The sequence below is a fragment of the Anabas testudineus genome, chromosome 14 (genome assembly GCF_900324465.2).
Source record: "Anabas testudineus chromosome 14, fAnaTes1.2, whole genome shotgun sequence".
NCBI classification, from domain to species: Eukaryota; Metazoa; Chordata; class Actinopteri; order Anabantiformes; family Anabantidae; genus Anabas; species Anabas testudineus.
Window position 1 is genome coordinate 3350609 of NC_046623.1, and position 25951 is coordinate 3376559.

Sequence of the window (25951 nt, forward strand, 5' to 3'; positions counted from 1 at the left end):
ATTGAAAGAAACAGTTCATTGAAACACTTCACTGAGACTAAATTGCAATACAATATATGCTTTATTGATTGGATAACTCCACTGCACATCTCTTCCTTCATGCCAGAATCACTGTAACGCCACACATAAAGGCACCCTGCCGACCCATCGATTCGAACCAGTGAGGCGACAGTGCTAACCACTACACCACCGTGTTACCCTCTTTGGACCCCCTTCCTCTCAGTATATTTATATTGAGAGGAAAATTTAGCCTCAGCAGGTTTTTGATGGTCCAGTCTAAGAATGACAATCAGATAATATTATTTGTAAGTCTGGATAAAGAAAAAATGCAAATAAAGCTAAAAACTATAAACTACAGTAAGAGTTCATTACTAAGTCTCAAGAACAGCAAAGCTACAGTATATTTGGGCCCTTGCTAGACTTGGGGCCAACCTACAGCTCGTTCAGTGCTGCTCTTTGGTTAGGTTGTGAGGCTAACTGGCACCAGTTTGCAGCATTGTGAAAGTTAACACTTCACGAGAAATAGTTCAAAGTTTAGTTCACACAGATTAAAATAAACTTTAAGTTCAAAGATCATAATTTTTAATTTTGAGTCGCAAAAGTTCACAGTCTTAAAAACATGAGCTGAACCAGGAGAGCTCGAATCTCTAACCCTGGGTTTATAGATGGCTGCTCTACCAACTGAGCTACTGCCACCCTTATTTCCAAGGAGATATGTGATTTGTCGGTGGGATGTGACTGATTACAGACTATTCAGCTATGAGTGCTTCCAAAATGCAACTGACCTAAACTCTGCGAGGTCCCTGAACACCTCACGCACACATCAGGTGAACAACGCCTTTGCCTGTGTGTTGATGATGCGCATGTTCATTTTCTTTAGTTGCAAACGTCTATGCTCTGTTCTGCGTTTACAGAAGAAATGACAGTGTTCAGTGAACAGTGCTCTTTAACGCACAACACTGACGGGTCGGTTGTTGTTTAAAGAACAAGCTGGTTTTTGCTCAGCTGTTTTCCTCATGTACAGTGTTCATTGTAACATAAACAGAGCTGCAGCAGCGTGGCTACAGTAATGGAAACATGAACACAACATCTGTATAAATACAATAGTGGTGGTTTGACTATGCACACCAAGTAGTGTGATCTGGAGGTGTTTTCCGGTGTGTTGTAGTTCAGATGTGTTTTATAACAATATTATATGTATGTATGTGTGAGCACGTTCAGTTTAGTATTGTTCTTTATTTCACAATGTACTGGTTCTAAAACTTACTTAGAACAAAGTGGTTCAATCTGTAAGGAAAAAAAAAATGGTTCGGTAACTTAGATGAGATTGAAATTGAAGTTGTTTAATTTTTAACATTCAACGTAATAAAATAGATTGTTGCTGTAATAGGGTGCTGTGTGATATTAAAGGAATAGTTCACAATTTTAGAAGTTTGACTTTCTTACAGAGAGCAAGACTAGAGGATTGATTCCCATCTCACATCTGCCTACTGACTGTGAAGCTGTAGCCAGGAGACAGTTTGCTTATGTGACTCTGGGAAGTCACATCTTCCTGCCAAGAAACAGCCTTCATTTATTTACCCTTGGACAGCACCTAATGCTTGCTAAGCTAATTGTTTCCTGGCTGCATCTTCATTTGCAACAGACAGTCATGAGCATGGTATCAGGTCACTGGGTACTGGCAAGAAATCACAGTGGATATTCCAAAAGGTTCTACTTGCTCAATTAAACGTCAAAGGTTGTTATATAGAACAAATGACAGAAAATTCCACTGAGTTGTGTTTATAGTTTTATTTATGCTAAATTTAACATTTGCAAAACTGCCAGAATGCAAATTTTCCATGTTACAGTGTCTCCACATGATGTTGAAACTGAAATTAACCTGTGACCCTATTTGAGAAAGTGTTAGGCCTTACACAAACACCAAAACCCCAGACAGATGCAACAACTGGGAGAATAAGTGAGGGGAAACTATCTTGTGTCACTAGTGTTCCCTTTGCACGATTTTCCACATGGCCCTGAAAGGAGCAGAGTGAACACAGGTTTCATCAAATGAATACTTAAGCATTTCCATCCTTATACTACATGAACAGACACAGCAGTGTTGAGGCCACATTCAGGTGTTGAGAGCCAATCAAAAACCACAGTTATCTCAAGCCGCACCACCAGAGCTCTAGAAATAAATATGCATTCAAATCCCCTCCATCCCCCAGCTCAGACAAAGTTGAGATGTACGTCTTCTTCCACTCCATAGTTGCCTTTGTGCTCCTCAAACAGATTGCTGAGTTCATCCATGTACAGCTGGTGGAGGGCATCAAGCTCCTCGGCTGTTGGCTTCTCAATCTTCTTCACCCTAATTGGCCGTCCCACTGCAGAGGGGTGAAAAGGTGCAGGACAACACACTCACAGTCAGTGTACTTTATGATTTGATCTGTTTAATGTTACCAGAGGTCTGCCTAACACAGGGTGGCATATATTAGGTCTGGGTGCCAACCAATTACAGCAGGCTGAGCTGTGTGAGGGTACGTGACTGTTGCTAAGTGCGGTTGCGGCAGACTGAACTACATCTCTGTCTCTTTCTGCTCTTTATCTCACCGATGTTGCCTATCTAGTGACATTAGATGCTTCTGACAAAATCAATAGCTGGTTGGGACATAGGTGAGCAGAGGTGCAGTGATAAGTTTAGCTCAGGATTTTCCTAAAACAAAGCATAATTAGCTTGATGATGATGATGATGATGATGATGAGTGATTTAAACTGTTTACTCACCCACTGTATGGATGGGTTTTCTGTAAGGCATGAGACCAAAGGAGTACTGGAAAATGCCCCGTGCATGGAAGAGAGGCAGGGAGACACCCATGAGCGCTTGCAGGTGTTCCTGTATATATCTAAGCCATGTTCCTCTTGGGTTTTCAACTTGATCATAGACGTCGTTCTCTCCGAAAGAGAAGATTGGCACCAGATCAGCCCTAAGAAAGTGTTTATTGACAATGTTGTTTTACATCAGTTTCTGTTTCTAAACTGATCACGTGACAGGCAACGTACTTTCCTAGGAAATTCCATGAGAGAGACTTCAATGAGCCTGAATAGATTGACATGATCTTTTGAATAAACTCGCTGTGTTTGAGAGAAAAGGTTTCATTCCCTTAAGGCTCTCTGCTCTTACCCATGCTCCATTGCAAGCTTGATGAAGCCTTTCTTCTTGGCCAGGAGCACATTAAAAGTCCCAGGGTGGGCATCAAGGGCCTCTGGGGCCCCGCCAACAGCTATTACAACAGCATTCCCCCCACCCTTTCGGTTTAGGAGATATCTAGCACTCTCTTTGTCTGAAGGAACCAAACCTGCAGCGATATAACAGAAAGTTAGAAGTGATCAAAGCTTGTACTACTGTCTGTAACACAATCTGATCGGTGTCTGATCCAGTATGATTTCTCCAGGCTCAGACCTGCACACATGATGTAGTCTCTGAAGAACGGGGCTCTGAACCAAAGGGGCAACATGAGCAGGTAGCTGCTGAGACCAGGGAACAGCTGTCTGAAGCCTGTGGCATCGGTGCAGAAGTTGGTAAAGGCTCCTGCCACCAGGACGCCATGAGGATGAAAGCCTAGGACGTAGTTGTGCCTAGGATCCAAGTCAGCTGTCTTGACTAGCTAAGGGAAGAAAAAGAGGATTTACAAATCAAAGCACTAATGTTGATCCACTTCTGTATGTGTGTGTGTGGATCCACATTCACAGTGGTTCAAACCACTACAGATTTACAGGTTAATCCTGTACAATGTCTTATTTCAGGACATCTAATTCTTCCTGAAGAGAAGCGTGTGTTGCACTGTAGTAGCCCAGCTGGCTTCAACACAGACATGTGGCTCAATATCCCAGTTTCAACACTGTGTTTGACCCCCTCACATCTGCAGTCTGTGGTGTGTGCACACTGTCCAAAAACACTCACAGCCGGGCTACTGTAAGACTCAAGCCACCACAATACCATCAGGGGTCCAATGTAACTAAGTACATTTACTCAAGTACTTTACTTGAGTGCAATGTTGTGTTACTTTATGGTATTGAATTACATTACAAATGGAAATGCCATGTTATTCTATTAAGACATAAGATGTACTGTATATTTGATTGACAGCTACAATGACTGTTTACATGTCATCTTATGAAAGAGCAGTTATACTTTTGATGCATTTTGCAAATAAGATGTTTGTGTTTTTAGCTATGGTAAGTCTGATTTGAATTATGGCACTTATAGATTGTTTTTACAGTGTTGAAGTGGTATTTATACTAAAGTAAAGTGCAAGAGTATTTCATGTGTTCTTCAGTTCTTAGAAGTAGAACAGCTTCACCAAAAAATAGATCAATACAGCGTTAGTCACTGCACTATACTGTACATAAACAATACAGCTTAAACACACAACACCATAAAAGTCAGTAGACCTTTGACCTGTCTCTGAGGTCCTGTTGTTCCTGTACCATGTGCAGTGAAACACAGCAGAGTCACCAAGGTAATTCTAGTCCATTTGTCGCCCCCACATTAATCTGTGTTCATATAGTAGTAGCAGGTATCGATTAGCAAGTCATTTGTTCACTCGTAGGGGTGATAAGACCTCAGGGCGACTCTTCAGATCTATCGAAAAGTCAAAATGAACTCTGCTGGTGTTGACATACAAACATCCTGGAATAGCACCGTACTCCATCTGTTTTTCCCTGGAACTACACACTTTGATGTTTTCACTTAGCACTCAAGTGATCTTTGTGTTAGGTAATGAATCCTTGAGCACTTTGAGTGGTATTTCTACAGTTGATCAAGAGAACAAATGTTAAGGCAGCACGCCTTAACATTTGTTCTCTTGATCAACTGTAAATGATAAGATGTTTCACCTGTGGAGCGTCGTATGCATGTCTGCACAAGCCCAGAGCGGATAGCAAGAGATAGCAAGAGGCATTAAAGGTCACTATCAAGAGTAAAGAGCCGGTTGTCGTTTGATTTGCAGCACGGTGAGCGACGTGCCCAAATTGTAAAAAAACAAAAAAAACAAAACAAATCTGGTCCCCTCACTGTATCTGTGGGACATTAGTATTTCAAGGTCACAGTGCTCTCCCATTATCTGGGAGCACTGTTATCTTCTCAAGGTCAAACAAGCAGCTTCAAAGAGGGATTTGATACGCTTTCATTCTTTCTGTTATTGTTACTTTTAGCACTGACCAACCACGCAGCATCGATACAGTGTGTTTGTCAGACATCTTCTTGTTGTTGATCAAATGCCGGATTTGAAAAATTTGACTAAACCACTGTTTTACTATATAATCCAGTGGTGATATTGAACCTTGACGAGGTTGATTTGTGCCTACTCTGTTTGTATTGAGGGGACCTGCAGCTGGTCACAAAGTTACTCACTGGCTCAATTACTGGGCCAAGGCTGTTTACAAACAAAACAAGTAACCAATCACAGAGCTCTCCTGCAGGGTTGTCACCACCGCACAATCGGTGTTGCTACTGACCCTGTCAAGGACCTTCATTTTAGTCAATAAACTTTAGTAAACCAGAAGACCCAAGCACCAAGAAAATACTTACAGCCATGTTAGCTGTTTCTACTTGTGTCCTGTCTTAGTGTTCTGTCTCCTGGCTGCAGCTCATCATTTATCATGTAGACATGTTGTGTCAGTATTGTCATCTCTTTCATCATTATTAACTGAGAAGCTGTTGATTTGATCATAGCCACCATCAAGTTAACTATATGCCTGGGGGGACACCTCATGCGATGGTGTATTTTGCCGTATATTCAGACCCATATGGCTAATTTAAATCTCTGACTGTTTTAGTTCCATGCAAATTTGCATCGTCATCCAATCTGTTCTCTTAAAACTTCAGTGAGCACAAATTAGCTTCTAGTCTGAGTGGATGAATTAGAAACAGTGGGAAAAGACACACCAATGAAACAAATTTGGATCTGTGAAGGACACGGCTCCTGATTACCCTCACACTGAGTCTTTGTGTCAGATTTAATGTGGCACACAGTCAGATGATAGTGGAAAAAATTCAGTTTGAAGTGGATACGTGAGACAGGGAATTTTAAACGTAATCCTTGGAAATGACTTAACTTGTATTTATCTTTTACAGAGAGAGGAAAAGAGAAACAATATTGTTCTGTGCATTCACATGACATCTCACATGACTGAACATTTAGTCCAATCACTCAAAAGGACATGCAGATCCAGAATATAGCGCCCACAGAATATCATTAACAAAATATTGCTCTCTAATGCACACAGAAAAAAGCTTGAATGCTGCATACTGCTACAAAAAAAATCTAATAATATATTTATATATATGTATTCATATATAAGACTCAATTAACCTCAAATAGTTCAACTTAAAACAAGCCAATATGGATTACTGTGTCATGATTTATGGCTGTGGAGGCTAATCCATATAAACAGGCACATGACCTACTTACTACTCAGAGATATGAGTCGCTCTAATTATCTTAAGCTTTTAAGATTCTGCCCTCATGCTGATTCTTCCCTTTAAAATGTAGACCTATGATAAACTAATGCACAATGCAGAACACATGTTAAATAAAAGGATCATGTGTATGTAACATTGAAGAAAAATCCAAGTCTATTAAATACACACAATGGTTTTAAAAATGCTGTTGCACATATGCTGTTGTTGCTGCACTGTGTCTTATCAGCATCTAGTCTAAAGTAAAGTCCTGCCCACAGGAACAGAGGTGTGATATGGTGGGTGTTGTTGGATTTATCAGATAACATGGTGTCCAGTTATTTTGCATGGTTAAAACATCTCTTACACTAATTTGACATAAACCTGCAGTCAAATTGACCTCGAAGTTGTAAATATGCAATACTCATGGATGGCCACAGGAGGGACACAGAGGGCTGCAAGTGGAAGTAAGTGGCAGTTTGCTGGGGTCAACTCCAGTTTAAAATGGATGTTGCATTAAAAGCACTTTTTAGCTATAAGCCTGTGAATTCTGCCAAGTAATCTCCCTAACAAACTTCAAAACCAACACAACAAATCAAGTACACTTTAAAGCAACCTGTGTATGATATTGTGTTACTTCTGTTCCTGTTAAAGCTGAAATCAATATTTTTCAGTTTGGCGGTAAGTTCACAGATCACATTGCTGTAAGAAACCTTAGTTGGAATAACATTCATTTAATGCCTCTGAACGCTTAACCGAGGGTAAATCTGGGAAAAATCCCCACAAGGTCACTGATGCACAATTAAAGGAATTATTTTTGGAATCAATCCAACTCTCACATCTGTCCATTAAATATGAAAAACTGTTAGGTAATTAAGATGGTACATATACTGTTTATACTTTGTTTAATCCAAAATGTACACAAGAAAAAGTATCATTTTATGGAGGTATTGTGTTGGGTTATCTCTGCACCAGGAGCAGCTACATCCTAGAAATGTTGTCTCATTGCCCTGTGGTTGCTCTAGAAAGTAATTCATCCAAAACATGGTGTGACACACAAACCTGCTGTTCAACTGTTTTCAGTCTCCAAGCTAACCTAAGCTAACCTGGCTCCAGGCTTCATATCTAACTGATATGGGAGCGGCATCAATCTAGACTTCTAACCTCCAGTAAGAAAGCCTCATACAAGGTGAGGCTTGCAATCATTATAGAAAAGAATGTTTCCTAAATTTCTACTCTAATTCCTATTTGTGGCTCTGCATTTAGAATGCATCCAAATCCAAATCACTGTTATTTAGTGTAGTATTTTAGCTCAGTCTGTATTTCAACAGCAGCAGTTGAATATTAAGAGGCTACCTACAGTCCTGTATTTTATTAGGCATGGATTGCTGCAATGTTTAGAGGCTGTTTGCTAAATGCAGCAGATGACTATGGGCACAGACTGGTGTCATCCATCACTGGTCTGTTTTCTGCCAAGGACAGAGATAAGGGCCACCGCTCATGTGTAGCTGGAGATCAAAGATTAGATCAAATGAACTGGCAGAGAGAAATGTTCCAGTGTCCTTCTACCCCACCTGGAGAGTGAAATCCTGCACCAGCTTTCACAGACCTTGCTGACAGAAATGTAGGGAATGTACATAAAAACTGTCTCTCACCTTGATGGGGAAGTAATCTCGCATGTATTCCCAAACTTTGAGGGCACATAGGGAAGGCACCTTGCGGCCCCCAAGAGCTGGTGTGTCATAGTCATAGAACCACCAGATGGCGTACAACACGCTGACCAGCCAGAAGCGAGTGAACAGCAGGTAGAAGAACAGGAAGATACAGGTGGGTGCTGAGGAGAGAAGGAATTTGTGGAGTGAGCAGCAGCTTTGCAAATAAGTCAACCATATCGTTCTGACCAGACACAACACACTTCCTGCTATGACTGTCCTGGCACAGCTTCCACCAACACGGATCACATGTAACATGAATACCAACTGTTGTGACAAGCAGCCACCAACTGCCTAGAGAGGTGGAAATAGAAAGTAACTGATGAATGGCTGAAGGCTTCCCCTAGCTCTGCTTTTGGTTCACAGGAAAAAAGGTTTGCACAGCTAGAATCATAACTACACATGCATTTTTCTTTTCATTTGGATGGCAAGATCACTGTTAAATATTCAATATATAAGGTCAGCTGAGGGGTTAGCGATTTCAAGACTGCAGACTCACTTCAGGTCCGACTGGCTCCCTCTTCTGGACATTCATCATTTCATGTCTTCTCTACCTTTCACTTGTCTACAACACTTCACCTAAATGCAGTCAGGCCTGCCACCTTCACACACCTATCGTAAAGAAATGAACTAACTGTAGTCAATCTTGACTTCTTCATCAAGAGGCCCTGCCAATTAACAGTCAGACAAACACAAACTCACCCAGGCCAAGGAAAGAGTAGACCCACTGCAGCACCGCGATCGTCTGCAGTCTCCTGTGGAAGGGCACGTTCAAAGGGGCAAAATGAGCCTTCATGTTTCCAACAAGCGAGGAGAGACAATCCGAAGCGCTGCAGCTGGTGGTGAACAAGAAGAGCCAGTGAAGTGAGTCCAAAGTCTGCCCTTCTCACCTCTCCACCATCACCTCAGCTGTGTGTCTTATCTCAGAAACTCAGAATAGGGTTTGATTTGCTAGTCCATCTATCACATCAGACTTTTGACCCTTGAAGGAGCTGCTGAAACACACAGCACAGCGCTCAGAGCAAGACATGCAACACTAACCATAAGTCACTGAAACCTTTTTGTGTTGCGTTTACTGCTTATTAAATCCCTGCTCTGCAAGTCCACTGACAGTGGTTGGCATGACTGTGTAACATGCTAGTTTTCCAAACTGCAAAGACAGGCTGGTTGAGCAATCACCTAACTACATCTCAGAGCGATACAGTTGGCGATAAAGGCTGTTTATAACATTTCTTATCACAAAATGCCAATATACGTGGAGTATGAAACACTTTAAAATGAGGACGCTGTTTAAAGGTAGAGTGTACTTGTAGTTTTGCAGTGTTTTCCAAGATGTTAAAGGGGAAAAAAGATAACAGGAGAGAGTGAAGGTCGTGTGTCACAAACCCACACACAGCACTTAATTCCTTATGCACTATATGTTCTCACTCTCTTCATCTTTTTAATCTTTCACTCACTCTCTTTACACTGACACTTGCCACGTCCAGTGGGGTTGGTTGATACGCCATTTTCTTTTGCTTTGATTAGATCTTCATAAATTATTAATTTAATCCTGGATTATCTATTTTAATTACCTCATTTAACATTTCTCAAACACAAAGTTGGTTAATGTTTTACCTGCATTCGCTGATGAACGAGAAAGGGAGTGCAATTAAATAGCTTAAGTCTTCATTGTAAAACCCTACAATTTAGACAATGTACTTGTCTTTCAGACATCTGAGAAATTGTAGCCCAATGTGAAGCAGGCCCTCTGGGTGTTAAATGAGTTGGCATTATTCATGTATTCTAATATTTGCTGGCACAGTCAGGATAGTCTTTGTCACAAAGGCAATTTTGCATGAATCAGTAGCCTACATTTCACAGTGTGGACCTTTTTTGGCTTTGATGGGGTTTTTTTTTTACATACATTGCAAAAATGTTTCTGTTACTTTAATGTATTTATTATCAATTCAACAGTGAGTGAAAATAATCTATAAGGTTTTAAGCTGTGTTTTCTTACTGTGTTTATTTGTCCTTTATAGACTATTTATGTATCCTAAAATATAAGTTACTGAGGGTATTTTGTTTAAGTTTAACATTTCTGATTTCTTAATATACATTTAAAAAATTATTTTCAAAAATAATTTTCAAAACGAGTATATAGTTGTGTTGTATTAAATGTGAACTAGCAGAGTGGTTAGATGGCCCTGATGTCCTTCCTCCTGTCTGTCAAGTTCACTGTGTTTACTAGGCTTTCTAACGGAAACCAACTGTACTCAAATTCCAAAATAAAAGCCCAATGCCCATTTCAGTGTCGCTCCAGTTGTAATAAGTGGACGGAATTTATCCAACCATAGAAAAACTTTCCCTTCACTCTGATTTGTTTCTCATTAGATGGCTATATTTAAGACAAAAACGCCCAACTATTTTTTGGTCGAATGTGTGGCAGGAAGTGAATTTCTTCACCTTGACCGTGTTTTCCTCGTCGAGCTCCGGCTCCGTGTCTCCGGGATGCTGAGCGAGCGGGCGGGGCCGCTTCTCCTTGCAGTACCGTGCAGTGGAGGGATGTGGCAAGACGTACGGGGCAGAGCGGACACGGAGGGACGCAGAGCAAACGCCAGCAGGACTGCTTTTTAAGAAACTAAAGACCTGTGCCAGGACATTTTAGAAGTACAATGGGTTCACTTATCAACCCAGTGTAACGTCAGCGGCAGTGGAGCCCCCCGTGCAGCCCGACGCACGGACATCTTGTTTCTTTCATATCGGGATTCCGGAGTGTAGACAACGTTTCTTTTCCATTTCGGAGCCGGTGGACATTGTGCTGTAGTGGACCCCTCCGAGCCTCACCATGGCGTGGCCCTGTATCAGCAGGGCGTGCTGCATGGCCCGCTTCTGGAACCAGCTGGACAAAGCTGACATTGCGGTGCCTTTGGTGTTCAGCAAGTACACGGACGCGTCGGAGATGCAGCACATCCAGCTGCAGCCGCCGCTCCACCCTCCGCAGGCCCGGGTCGCCATAGAAACGCAGCCGCCTCGCGCCGAAACCCGCGCCGCCACGGCGCCTCGCGCGCCGCGCAGGTGCGTCTCCGAGGAGCGCGTGTGCAGCTCGGTGATGCGCGAGGACTTTAAGCACTGGAGAGTGCGACCGGAACCGAGCTGTAAACCCAAGAGCGAGTACCACGAACCGGAAACACCGTTCAACAGCGAGACCCAGTACCAGAAGGACTTCAAGCCCTGGCCCATCCCGAAGAGGTACGACCATCCCTGGATACCGAAACCGGAGGAGCGGGTACCGGACAGGTCCAGGCACGCGAAACAGCACGTGGCGCTGGCGTATGCGGACAGCGGCGTGGAGAAGAGCGCGATCGCCGACAAGGTGCAGGAGAAAGACCTGCTGCAGGGCCCGGAGCGGAGAAAGCGGCCCGGCAAGCAGGAGGGGGACAAGAAAGTTGTCCTGAAGGTGGAGGGAGAGGGCAGAGGGAGGGCGGCGGTGGATGCTGTGAACCGACAGATCAAAGAGGAGATTACAGCCGGCACCTCTTACAAGTGAGTTTTACAGTAGTGATCCTTCTTATTCCATCACTTCATTAACTCAATACCTGCTAAGCTGATCCTTTAGGGACTGTGTGTAAGTTATGTTTGCATCACTCACTTTAAATAGAGTTTTTGATACACTTTATTATAGTTTTGCCTCTTGCTAAAATGCAGAACTAGCAACTCCTTCAACTGTCCTAGATATATATGCTACTATAAGATAAAAAAACATGTAACTCTCTCCCCTTTTCCTGGACCACTTTCACTGAAGACTTGTGTACAGTCCCTTGTTTATTGATGGCTCTTGGACAAACCTGCAATGAATGAACATACTTTAGTTGGTGGTTGTGTTGCAGGATCTGGCCTCTGCTAAGACATGCCAGCTGTGATATTTTAAATAATGATCAATAATGAAGATCAAAAAAACAGAAGTTTGATTTATTGGAACCAGCAGCACACAGCATGTGAACACATTACACAGCAGTCAGCTCTTATTTTCTCCACAGTGTAATTTAATTAACTGAAAAGGTCAAGGTGGCTTTGTTGTTGAACAATGTTGATGTGTAGGTCCGTGAGGCTAATCTCCATCCTATTATGTAATGCCCCCAAGGATGATGGGGACTGGTGGATGGATAAGCATCAAGTCACGCACGTCACAGTCAGTGTACACATGTCAACAAAGGCTGTGCATCGTAGTTATGGGTTGTATTCATATTCTGTGAAGGTTGATGGCTTTGAGAGTGACCATATGATGTGATTTGTGAGATCAGGTATGAGTTGAAACAAGACGCCTGACAGAAGTGTGACTGTGCTGCCAGGGCTAAGGGCTTCTCTGTGAGTTTATTACAGCTGTTTGGTGCCTCGCTGCCGTGCCTGCGTTTTTGAGAACTCCTCAGGGTGAAATCCACGGCACATTCTCCCACCGAAGTGGCAGCACAGTGAGAAGCAGAAGCCCAGTCAGCCCTCTGTCTGCCTCTGCCAGCAGACATTCAAAGCAGGTCAACTGTGGGTTAATACCACAAAGAGTGTGCACAAAGTTACACAGCATGCACATATACATACACATACTTGTACATACGCTAGTATGTTCATTATTGAATAATTAAATATACAAAATCACCAGAGCAGTTAAAAAACAGTGACAGCTGATCTGTGAAGTAGTGCTGAGCAGTCATGTTAAAATCATGCTAATTCATCATTTTGTTCTCACAGCTTAGTAGTTCATGCTTTCAAATCTATGAATCCTGCACACTGTTTAGCATTTAGTGCTTTCTTTTCTTCCTGTTTTTTAAAATCTTCTCACTATGGATAGCTTGAATAAAACACAAGTGTTGATATATGTGGATATCCACACTGTGTTATCTATATTTGTTTTTTCTTACTTTCTATATATATAGAAAGAAAGAAAAAACAAATCTACAGTGTATGATATTAATCTGGTAATTAGTAATTTGCACACTCACGAGTAAAAGCATAAATCTTTAGAATAAGAAACATTTTATCTAGCACCAATATAAGGTTTAGATTTATTGTTTTTAGTAAAAAATATATGTCAGTAAGCTAATGTTCTAAACTAAGATGGTGAACATAATAAACACTGCTCCTGTAACTATATCTGTATGATTATGTTAGCATTTAGCTCAAGCACCACTTTTAAGGCAGGCTTCCACTTAGCAGCCGTCCTGCTGATTAGAAATGTGATTGGGTAGTGACAATTGGTCAGATCTAATTCGTCCTGGTGTGCTTTAGAAAGATTCTAATCTCTAGTTGTAAAATCCGATTGCTGCCTGTAGTTCTCATGAAGATTTTTGTCAACATATTTCATATTTACAACTTTCATCAGCAGCGGATAACATCGTAACTGACTGAGATGTATAGTGGTTTGTACAGCTTTATCTGATATTAGCTTCATTTTACAAAGGTAATGCACTTCCAGTTCTCTATAACTCTACACATCAAATTGTCCTCGCCATCAAAGACACCTGCACTTTTTTTCTTTAAGTACAAATTGTACAATGTGCAAGCAGCCATTTGTCATCTGTGTTTGTGCTGGCTCAAGAACAAATAGCTTCCACTCTCGCTGGAATTGCAGGTCTGTTCACTGATCTTCCAGTTGTTAGCTACCATTTGTTCAGTGTGTTGCCCACAGTTCAGTCAGTCATCAGGTGTCCATTCAGGTGCCCCTTCTAGACAGTCAAAGACTAGAAAGCTGTGACAGTTGATGCACACAGTCTTTCAGTGTTAATCCAAATGTCTGTTTGACTTCCAACAGTCCCTTACTCAGACTACAGACACACATGCTTCTACTCATACTACAGAAGCAGAAAGAAACCATCTCAGTTAATGTGCAGGGAGGGGGGTCTATTCTAGCTTCTGATTGGCTGTACACACTTGATTCAGGTAATTAGCAATGGTAAGGGCAGGTATAGATGGAAAACAAGCAGGGCAGGGTGCCTCTGAGTATTGGAACTGCCTACCCCTGCTGTAGTGTCTCTAGCAAGAAGCAGCTTTCATTAGTGAGCCACATCCAGTGTCTATTCAAAGGCAGCCCGGCTCTACCATTGTGCTGGTTTGCTCCAGGCCAATTACACAAAGCTCTTCAGCTCTACTTTTTGATGAGGACACTTTTAAAAACTTTTATTTATCCAGCTTGCTGGAGATAAAGACTCTTTTTCTACTGTGCACCTGTAGTCAACTATAGTTCTTTTCTTGCCTGAGTTGGTGCAGCGTTTTCATCCAACAGCCTCCCAGTCACACGCCCCATCCAGCCTTTGTCTCACCGCCAACTCTCTGCAGTATGTTTAAAATGCCACTTTCTGCATGAGAATAAGTCATAGTGTTAGACAGTAGCTGCTGGACTCTTTGTCTTTGTTTTTGTCTGTGCTGCCATACTAAACAAAGGCCTTTCTTCTTCTTGTCAGCATTATTTGTTGCATTATGCGCCGTGCAATGTCTAATAAAAGACTTTCTAAGAGCAGCGTGCATCAAGAGTGATCAAGCAAATGAATCAGGGTGAGGAATAAAAGTAGAGTTGCATCACTAACAGGAAGGAAGGTAGTGCAGGTTTACTGAGTCCACAGAGGGGCAGAGAGACTGAGGAGGAGGAGTTTTTAATTTCACTTTGTGTCACAACCGTCATCACTCAACATTTTTCACACCAGTGCAATCTCAGAGCTCGTTGTTTCTCATGATTACAACCAGGCCACATAAAACTGTCCATATTAAACTCAGAGTTAGTTTTTTATGTCATGTTTACAGAGTGTACGTTGGACTTGTGGTGGACAGTTCACTGGAAAGAGGCGAGTGGACTCTGGCAGATTTAAAAATGATCGGCTTAGTGAGGTTGCAGAGCTTAATGTTTCTTCTGCTCAGTGATCATGCTCCAGCGCCGAGACAAAGAGATGAGACAAAACACCTGGTCCCAAGAACACAGTTTTCTCTAAAACTTCTTTGACTTCTCTGCTCCTTGATATTAAACCCAGTGTGGTTTACTGTAGCTTTGTTTTCCTTTATTGTCGCCAAAACGTAATCCTAAAATCTCAGCTGATATCCAGTTTTCGGCTGTTGCGTCAATTCAGAGCACCGCCAGATAAAGCCAACTCTCTTACGTAACTAATGTGATTTTATCATATCTGATTACAGTTAATTCACAAGAAAAGATCGTCAGATTTGATTCTGGACATGAATGGATTATGTAAGATACTGTAACCCAGTTAAATGGGCAGTTGTAGCTAAAGTCCACATATGTCCATTTTTATAAACTGGCCACATCATTGTCAAAAAGAATTATATGAAAGCAACATTTTAATACATCCATTGTTAGAAGATTTTTAACATATGGTTTCATGGAAATTATCTTTGTTCCAATTTGTTACAATTGCAAAGGCCCAGTTATGAATACTTAAATAACGTAAAATATGCAAGAGATCCATCGTGTGTGACCCTGTGAGAATGTGCTGCAGTCCTGCTATGTATTGTTCCCATCAGGCTGCTGCCCGAGCAGCAACAGAGAAGCTGTAAGATAGAGATGAGGCCAACTGATCCCAGAGGAAGGAGGGAGTATTGACCAGAAGCCCGTCTCAACACCCACTGACACACCAAAGAAACACAGTTAGGAAGTGAAGCTACAGTACCATGCATAGGCACATTGATTCCCTGGAATACTCTGAGAGAAGCTGGCCAGGCTTTATCTCTGACCAGCACTGGTGTGGAATTGAGGCCAGACCCACTGTGGTCCCTGTCTGTGATAACAGCAGAATAGTTAGTACTCAGATATGTTTATGGTGTCCAGAGCGTCAATGTGCATTTTAACATAGTCAACAGTAGTAGACACAATTCTATAGTATGCTGCATCTTTTTATACTTTTATACTCCAATTTTATTTCATTTCTGGTTTTGACATTTTTACAATAAATTCAGTCTGCAAAATGTTACAAAATGGGCACCTGAGGCTTTAATGTGCAACATTTACATAGATTTTCCATTGGCATTTTCATGGCTGTGTGGAGATGGGAGATTTACAACATAGTTTGTGTACTCTGTTAAAGTTCTCAATACTGCAATGATTTCTTGTTCACATTTGGATGATGCTGTATTAACGTATGTTCTTATAGCAGTTTGTGTGGTAGTATTACTGTGGCTCTTTTATATTCCTGGGAGCTGCTTACAAGAAAGGCTTGATTCATGTTATTTACTTTGGATTTTTAAAATACAGATTGTTCTCTTTGTTGAAATGTGATGTGACTCTTACTTCACTCACATGTGGTTTATTGTGGGATTTCAATAACCTGTCATTGTGCTTTTAACTTTAATACTTTGTGCAGCTCAGTGCTGTTTGTACCAACGATGCAGATATTTGCTGGCATTTGTTTGTATTCTTTACTCTCATGCATCTCCCTTAGTTAGTGGTCCAGATTGGGGTTGCATGTGGCTCAGCAGTGATGTACCCTGGCGTGGGTCCATGGCTGTCAGTGCCAGTGTTGGATTGTAGAGGACGAGGCCTTTCCCTACACTGCAGCGGGTCTGAAGGGTCAGATGTCCAAAGCAGCTTTAATAACACAGCAGGAAATATCAAGCAGCATGATAACATAGTTCAGGCCTCAGTGACTCACAGGAGCATTATGTGTATGTAGTGTGTACTGTGTTGGATCCAGTAGAAGCAAATGTATAATATAAATATTAAGATAAAGATATGTTTTGTATATTTAGAATCTAGGGTGATACCTCTAGTCACCTGACTTATTAATATAACATCTCCTGTGACGTTTAAATATAGAATATGACACAGCACAGTAAAATAAGGGTTTAAAAGTATGTTCAGTACCACAGTGCCTGCCAGTGCTTTAAAGTCTCAGTGAGCTGCTAGTCTCTCTGTTGCTCAGTTTGGTGTGTACGTGTAGATGACATTAACGACCCCAAGGCACTGAGCACTGACATAATAGCTGCAGAGCTGAAGTGATCCTCACACTGTTATGTTTTCAAGCCCATGTTATGGACAGTAGCTGGATGCAGCAGCTATGTGACATGACAGCCACTGAACCAAGAGAGCTTTCTGAACACACACTTTGAAACAAGTACCAAGTACACACTGACCTCAGAGACACAGGCGTTGTTGTCACACAGTCATGTTCATGAATAGGAGCTACATGGGAGCTGCGTTAAAGTACGGACTGTGAACCCTGTCCGCACTCACAATCTGTCTCTTTCTCTGTGTTTCTCACACACACACACAAAACCTGTTGTGTCATGAGAGAGCTTGGACATTGTTGTATAACCTGTCTTTGCATCGGCTTCTTGGCCCAGCTGTGCACTGAAAGTGGACTTCAGACCTGTTATGTAATCCCTCTGTATGATTTCCAATTCTGTCCTCTGCACCACTGGAGGCACTTCTGTATTCAGCAGCCATGTCACTGTCATCAGTCTTTGTGTTGTAAACAAAGTGGTGACATGGCATTTTACGCTTCAGTTTTAAATGTGAGGGTTTGACATTTAAAATGAGTTAATTAGTTAATTAAAGCTCTATTTATGTATTTATGTAGTTAGATATTCTAGCAAAAGCTAGAACTTGTCTTATTAATGTTCTGTCAGCAGAGTTTCAGAGAGCAGCTTAAATACAGTACCTCTCTAAATGTAAGACTGGACTTAAAACTTTCCTTTTTTATAAAGCTTATAGTTAGAGATGGATCAGGTGACTCTGAACCATCTCTTAGTTATGCTGCTATAGGTTACTCTGCTCCCTTGATACACTGTGCTCATCTCCTCTCGTCTATCCATTCAAATGCTACCATTGTATGTCATTAACTCATCCCGTAGTTGTGCTTCCGCCTCTCTGTACTTTTCTGCAGGTATCCTCAGTCTTGGAGCTGTTTATCTCCAGAGTGCAGTTACTGGTCCTACCAACCTGCGCAGTGTTTTTGCTGCTTGTTGTTGTTTTTTTTTTTTTTTTTTTTTCAAACTGCTTAAATGTGAGGGTTTGACATTTAAAATTATTTGCTTAGTTAATTAAAGCTTAAATTATCTAATTATGTAGTTTGATGATCTAGTTGTTTTCTGTTGCCTGCTGTTCTTTCCTCTTTCCACTCACCCCAACCAGTTGAGGCAGATAGCCGCCCACCCTGAGCCTGGTTCTGCTGGAGATTTCTTATGTTAAAGGGAGTTTTTCTTCTCCACTGTTACCTAGCACTTGCTTAAGTGGGGTTTTTGGGTTTTCTATATAATTCTATATACAGTTATATTTCGTCAGGACTGTGCTGTCTTATACAGTTTCTGTAGCTGCAGGTATTGATTTGATGTCTTTCCACATTACGTGACTATACAGATTGTTAAAATGAATCTTGTACAGTAACTTGCTCCTCTAGCCATACTTAGTGTTGTTGTATCTGGAAGTATATTGTATCTTTTCTTTACTTCTTTACAGAGGTTTGGTTTGGATTAGGTTGCCAATGAATTCTCATTAATCCGGGTGAGTTTATCTGGAAGTCGAGTCATAGCATTTTTCTTTTTCTTTTGCTTAATCAGGTGAGTGTCTTGTTTTCTGTTAAAGCGTGATCTGGTGACCTTTTCATAAAGAGCAACCAGCCCTGCCAACAGAAAGGTCCCAAAGAAGGCATATTACAGTGTGTTTTCCAGTAGTAATGAATGAATGAATCTGGAATAGGGTACTATTATCTGTTGGAAAAGAGTATCTTTTGGTGAAAGTAGTGAGAGTGATGCTCTGTTGTTATGTTGTTAGTAAAGTACATGACTTTAATAACCACCTGGGATCAGTCCTTCCTCTGAAGTAACCAGAGGATGCCGTTTCTGGAGAAATTGTACTGGGTTTGCTGACTTCTACAGACATTTTTAAACTGTGTAGATAAAACTGAGCTGAGTTGCTAGAAAAACGTAGAAGAACTGGAAACTGTGTGCACTGAGATCATTATGTTGAACTTCTTTAGTGCACATGAAGCTCGCTGTAAGCTCCTGTTGTCTTTTGGAGCATTCTATTTTAAGTCCAGCTTGTCCAAGGTCTCATTCTAAGTTGTTGTTATAGTTTTTATTTATTATATAGAAAATCCTGCAGACCCAAAGAGTCCTCTCATTTTGGTTTGGTTTTGGTTCAAAATATGATTTAGCATTCCAACCAGTCTTTCATTTTCTTTATGTTTAATTCAAACAAAAGGTTGTCAGTCCAAAATCAGAAGAAAATATACACGAGGACAAAAGAGACACCCAGTTTATTATGAATCAGTATAAGTGGGCACATACTGTACCGTTTATGGGTGTTAATGTTTCTCATAATAGTTTGTTCTTTCCATACAGAACTGAATTCAAGGCTTACAGGGATGTGAAGCCTACAAGGATGATTCGGGCAAAGTCCCAGTACCTGCCACCTGATGAGAAGACAAGCCTGGAGACCAGCTACAGTGCCACCTTCAAGGGGCAAGCCCCGCTGCAGCCTGCTGAAAATAAGGCCCTGGAGAGGAGGAGGATACGCAGTTTGTACAGCGAACCTTACATAGACTCCACCAAACAGGTGAGAGCACGCGTGGTTTATAATGAATTTAAAGTGTTGATGCAGTCTTTCTATTGCTGTAATGTTGTAAAATTGCACAAACCCAGTTTTAGAAAGTATTAGCTGTTCAAGCAATCTCATTTCCGTTATCCGACATCCCTAGGTTGACAGGTATAGTGTCCCTCGCTCTAAACCCAAAAAGTCTGGAGCCGCAGCAGCAGGACAGGGCAAGCCAGTGAAGAAATCCAAAGATAAGCAGAGCGGCGCGCTGAGGGGCTCCAAGAAGACGAGCTCGGAGAACCAGCCCGAGAACCGGCCAGCAGTGAGGGACAAGGAGAAAAGTAAAGAGATGAACAACAAACTGGCTGAGGCAAAAGAGTAAAAATCATTTAGCACTACTTCTCTTTTTATTTCTATTTTTACGAGGGGAAATCAGACACAGAGGCTGCAAAATTAATTAAGGTTCTCGTCTTTCTCCTCTTTCCTTTCTGCTTTCCCCTCTAATCTCTTATTCTGTGCTCAGCTTTTCACTGTCCACTCCTTCTTCTCTGTCCTCTTTCACTACCTCTTGACTACGTTCGCACAGTAATGCTAGTATGAGATGTCGGGTTTAGACATGACACCTCCTGCCTCACGCTATGTTAGATCGCTATAGTAGTGAGTGGGTAGGAGCATCCTCTTCCTCCACCATTTGATGCCACCCACCACCCCTACTCTGCTCGCCTCCATCTCCAAGTTGCCATGGCTACTGGCTGCCTAGTTAGCCAATAGATGGCTCTTGTTGCATGGGCCCAGCGACAAGCAATTCTGAACTGTTGGCTTTGATCAACTGAGCAGATTGCTTTGTTAAGTTTATCAAGGATTTATTTTTTCCTACTTGCTTTGGGTTTTTTGATAAAAAGAAAATTAAATTGGTACTTTTGGTTTCTGTACTAAATTAACAGCAAATCTGAAAATCTTTGATAAATGTCCTGCTTTGTCATCTTATTAGTGCTCAACAGCTTGTTTCGTTTTTTGCTACTGTTTCTGTTCACATAGAGCCCAGTGCTCAGAGTTTGTCGTTGGAAAATCATTTTGTTAAATGTAATTTTGTAATTCAGTATTTCATTTAAACTGATGTCTGCTGCAGGCTACACAAATAATCTTGTTGTGTCTCCTTCATTCATGTGGAATCCATTCATCCAGTGGGGATTTTAGTGTAGAGTCTTTTTTATAACCTGCATTTTTGTTGTCAACGAACCATCTGGGTCACACTAAACTGATTATGCTTTAAACACCAGTCATTTGCATAGCAGATGAGTATTGCCGCTGAATTAGATAACACGGTTGTGCATTTGTAACGACCTTTATATTAGAAAACCAACACTTCTCAGAATCAGAGAGGGATGGTTCAGTGGAGCTGTGTTGTGCTGAGTGGTTCCGTTCGCGTCCTGTCGGTCAGGCACAGTGAGTGCAGAGCTGTCTCACAGTTCAGTGAGACAGCTCTAACACAGTCTTTATTCACAACACTGATCACTCTGTGAAGCATAGGCAATGGCAGTAGCATCCACTTAAACACACGCCTGTGAATAGTGCTCCTCCCAGGGTGACCGTAACCAATGTGATTACACTGCCATGGTACGATTGCAGACACATTGTCACTAAAGAGAAGCACAGTCACCATTCAAAAAAGCCACAAAAAATTATTCTCTTTGTTAAAAGATACTGTTTGTTTCCAGGAGAAAAAAGATCTAAATTTCTTTATAACTAATAACTTCCCTACTCTTGTCTTCTAACTTAAACCAAAAAGATCACAGTGCCGTGAAGTGGAACTTGGACCCCGCTGCTGGTCGCTCTCTGTTTCTGAAGCCGTGTTGTTCTACTTGTTTCGCCACCATTCGAGGCAGACAGGATGAAAAGCATGTCGTTTAGACCAGGTTGAGTTGATGAGTTAAAAATGCTCTGTCTGGCAGGTTTAACATGGTGGTGATGTGTTTGTGTGTAAGAGGTGAAAAGCCTCCATTTTGAATCCTGGTCTGATTCACATTTCCACAGTGAGATGTGCTGAAGAAAAGGGAACATAGAGGAAGTTAAATCGTAACTGATTATCTGATAAAACTCATTCTGACCTCTTTGATAAATAAAGCTTATATCTATGTATATATATTACAGTATAGCAGGGCTACATGTTGTCTCTTAGAGCCATGTCTGACTGTCACGGGTCAACCCATCAGTGTACCCCACCATACACCTCATTGTTCTTGTTAGGTCTGCTACCAGCGTTCTTCCCTGCACCCTGACTGGATGAGCACATCATCTCTGTCCTCAGTGTCGTCTAAGACAGCATCAACCACTACCGCCGCCATGTCTATCCCAGCTGAGGCCCCAACTCATTAGCATTTTGCAGCCTTTGGTTGGAGGACGTTTTGTCATGTAACACACGGGAGGGGGCTTGTAAATGTAAACAGTGCTCAGCACACCACACAGCCGGTGCTATCTTTATGATTATTAGACAAATAAGGATAGAAAGTATGGTAATGAAAGTTATGTCTTGGGCAAAAAAAAAAGTGATAATTGACTGTGACGTGCTTGTGTTTCTATCTGCTTGCTCATATTTAATGAAACATTACAAATAAATGCAAAACTCCGAAAAAGCAGTGTCTTCTTGCTTCTTTTTATTAAGAAGAAAGGTTAAAGATGAGCGGTTGCAGGTATCTGTCAGCGTTTCTCATGTCCCAGTCTTTGTCTTGCTGAGACAACATTTCTGAAATATATCCACATGGAAGAGAATTTTGCTCTCACAACTTCTTTCTATGCTTATCCAAGATTGCGCCGCATTCTGGCATGGGCTCTAGCATCCTATCCGCGCCGTGTGTGTTGCTCTCACGTGAGAACCAAAGAATATATTATTTTTGCATCGTGTCTCAATATATTCGGAAAACTCATGGAACTTACAGAGCAACGTGCACGCCAACGGTTGTCCAGAGACCTATTCCAGAATGAACACTCATGTGCTTTCTAGTCCTTTAGTTAATGTGTAAATGATGCAAACAGCCTCAAATGTGTGATTCTTCCTGCTCATACTTATGCCTGCTGTCATTTTACAATATCTGAGGATGCCACATTTGGATGATGCTGTGTCCAATTCGTTGTGTGCTAATGAGTGACATTCTTATTCATTTGAAGGGTTGTGCTAAAACAGTACCACTACATACAACTCTGCCAGCCAATCCGAGATATTGGCTGGGTGCAGACTCTAAAGCAACACCTGTGGGGCTGTGCACTACCCAATCCCAGGTAATCAGTCACAAGAGCAACGCAGATCAATAGACCACGAGCCACAAATGCCACTCATTCCCATTCATTACTTTTGTTTTCTACTACAGTGGCACAGTTTTGTTCTTGTTTTTCTTTCTGGTGAACCACCACATTGTTTCTGGTCTATTTCTCAGGTCATAGCCCCTCTGTATTTCTCTTCCATATGGACACTAGTGTATGAGGGGGAGGGGGTGAACGGGGCTGTCTGACTGCCTGCTGTCACATCTACATACAAGGTTCCTTAAGGTGTCTGCTCTTAAGGAGGCCGCAGGTTTAATCTGGTCATCTCCAATGTCATGAACCTCTGTCAGCTGCTGTAATTCAACCACTCCTCATGGTTTAGACAGAGTGCATGATTGTAGGAAAGTGGAGGCCATCTCTTCACACATGTACAACTGTTTTATAAACCACAGCACTTTGCATCTGAGCTCATTGTCACTGGGTAAAATCAAATCTTTCATTCTATATGGTTTTCTAAAGCATGCTGCCACTGTTTTCTGTTGGACCTGCAATCCGATTTCACGTTCAATAATTCGGTCTAGATTTTGGCAATATGTCCAGATCACCTGAGATGAGTTTTAGCATGGATGTAAGATGAACTCAATTGGGGTAAGGATGAATGGAGTGAGGGAAGCGGCTCTGCTTTGGAAAGGCCGTTCAAAGGAAATTGTAAGTGCATGTTAATGTTCTTTACTCTATTTTTTTTTACAGCTAATAGATTTCCACTCAGATGTGATTTAGTTACGATATTTGTGCTGCATCACCCTGAGACCATCACAGCGCCAATGGCATCCTGTAGTTCAGAATGTCACTGTGATGAATTGAATGAAGTGGTTTGAAACCAGTGTTCAATCCATCATTCGAAATAGATCAAAATCTGTATTTGTCATGATTTATAGTGAAGATTTCAACATTATCCTGCAGCATTTTATGGCAAGCAATAAGGAAAATATCAGTTTCACCCCTAAAACAGATGCCTGAATGGTCACAGGGTGCTCAGCTCAGTTCAGCTGAGCCCAATGACTTGCTGTTATTTGTGTGAGAAATGCCTCATCCCATGTCTCTTTCTGTCTCCTTCTTCTTCTCTGGTATCTTAACCATGTGCTGCCTCCTAGAGATGCTAAGGACGAGGTTCTCCGACCCAATTATCATCATTCCCAGGGTGCTGCTGGAGGAGAACCACAACCACCACTGGAGAGACCCGAACCTCGGAGGAGCAGCGGGGTCGTACGCTTTGCCCTAGATGTGAACCAGACTGAGTAGTTCTGCCTCTGAAGATGGAGGTAGATATAGCTCCATGCAGAGATTGTTGCTCTGTGCTGTAAATACCTAGTACTTAAGTTTAGGAAGTTTAAGTTGCCTATTCTCATGTTTGAAACATGCATGTTTGGAACAGCTTTTGACTCAAAGGTCACGGCTGTTTGGCATTATTGCAAAGGTGCTACATCATTTCTGATTTCCTGCTTTTTATTTTAAAGGAATATGTCGATATTGTTAGAAATACCACACCATGAAGTGCTTACACAACAATTATGGGAAATGTACTGTACATTCATTGGTTTTAGTCTAATAAATGAGCATACCTTGCAGACTGCCAGACTGCATTTTCATTTTCAAATAGCGGGTTTGAATGGTACTGTATGAAGTGATGCTTAGCACGTGTTGGACACAACTCCCAGATTTGGATAGAATGTGGCTCCATGCAGTTAAAAAGCAACATAAAGGGGAAAAAATGTTATGGTCGGACAAGTGAGTCATTGCATACCAGCCCCCAGCATCCCAAGAAACCCTTCACTTGTTCAACCATGGTTATTATTACTCAACAAAAACTAGGGCAAGAGCCATGGATTTCCTAGTTTCCTTAAAAAGCATCAGCAGCCTTTATGGAAGGCATTTCTGCAACCTTTTTGGATGCTTCATTAACGCAAAAAGTCATATTTCATTCATGGCTTATGTGAGAGAGAGAGAGAGATAACTGGGAGGGAGGGGCACTCAGTAAAGCAGCTGGTTTGTGGCTTTAGTGTCGTGAAGCTGTGTCCTTGTCACAGTTCATATTACTCCTCATTAGGCCGATCTCCTCTCATTACCACTGTTAGCTTTATAGCAAACTGTCATTGGCAGTATACAACTGCAGTGTGCACATACAGTACAGCATAGAGATGGTTTTTCATCACAACTTCCGTCGCAGCTGGAGATTTCGGGGATTTGTGTACATGTAATAATGTGCGGGAGGAGGATAGTAGTGTCTTTAACAAAGGGGGAGGGGGGAGGCAACTCTCGAGCTGTCAGTCTACAGTACATCAGTAAGTCAGCCATCGTGATGAAACATGCACAAGTAATTCAAAGCTCAGAGGACCACATGAGAGAGAGAGAGAGACAGAGAGCCACTGATTCCTTTATGTTACACTGAAACATCAGGGGAACGTGGATTTTCCAAAAGCTCTGTTTTGCATTTCAGTCACTGTTCTGATCTTTGGATCTGGATCCTACCTGCAACAACAGCAAGTGTATCAGTGGTTCTGATTCAATATGTTTACCTACAGTATTCACCCTGGACAGGTCGGCACATGACAATGTAGAGTGGCCAGTTAACGTAAGCCGCATGTGTTTGGACTGTGGGAGAAAAGGGAGCAACTAGAATGTAGTTAAGCAAAGTGAATGTACTTCTTCTATTATTCAATTAATGAAACTGACTGAGAAGCAAACGTCACACAGCAGGAGATCGACACTGTCTCTAGACAGTGTAATTACACTGTCCACAGTTGAAGATAACAGTCCATTACACTGCAGGTACCCGCAGGACGGTCCTGAGCTGCTCTATAAAAACACAACAGAGACCTTTAATTAGTAATGAAGTCTGTGACTAAAAGCTTTTGGAGGTCCCTGCATATCCAGCAGACCATAAGCTATGAGGGATGACTGTCTCAGAGTACGACCTGACCTGGATGAACTGAGAGAGGCGGACGTGAGGAGGAGGGGAAGGAAAGAGGA

The 25951-nt window shown here is 41.8% G+C and overlaps 2 protein-coding genes across 3 annotated transcripts; one reads left to right on the forward strand and one right to left on the reverse strand.

Annotated features, from left to right (window-relative positions):
• Positions 1–1860: 1860 nt before the first annotated feature.
• Positions 1861–10721, reverse strand: mogat2 (monoacylglycerol O-acyltransferase 2). Its single transcript, XM_026369936.1, has 7 exons — positions 10603–10721; positions 8860–8993; positions 8101–8279; positions 3446–3650; positions 3167–3341; positions 2770–2969; positions 1861–2369 (listed from the first exon to the last, which is right to left on the reverse strand). Exons 2-7 carry the CDS (start codon positions 8951–8953, stop codon positions 2215–2217), a joined length of 1008 nt encoding a protein of 335 aa, XP_026225721.1. The 5' UTR covers positions 8954–8993; positions 10603–10721; the 3' UTR covers positions 1861–2214.
• On the forward strand, positions 10673–24525 carry map6a (microtubule-associated protein 6a). Of its 2 annotated transcripts, XM_026369934.1 has the most exons (5): positions 10673–11682; positions 19471–19684; positions 19827–20041; positions 22829–22939; positions 24076–24525. In XM_026369934.1, the coding sequence occupies exons 1-5, from the start codon at positions 10985–10987 to the stop codon at positions 24221–24223; spliced, it is 1386 nt and encodes a 461-aa protein (XP_026225719.1). In that variant the 5' UTR covers positions 10673–10984; the 3' UTR covers positions 24224–24525. The 2 variants fall into 2 exon arrangements, with proteins under 2 accessions (XP_026225719.1, XP_026225720.1); XM_026369935.1 differs by lacking the exon at positions 22829–22939 and having other exon boundaries at positions 10674–11682.
• The last annotated feature ends 1426 nt before the right edge of the window (positions 24526–25951 follow it).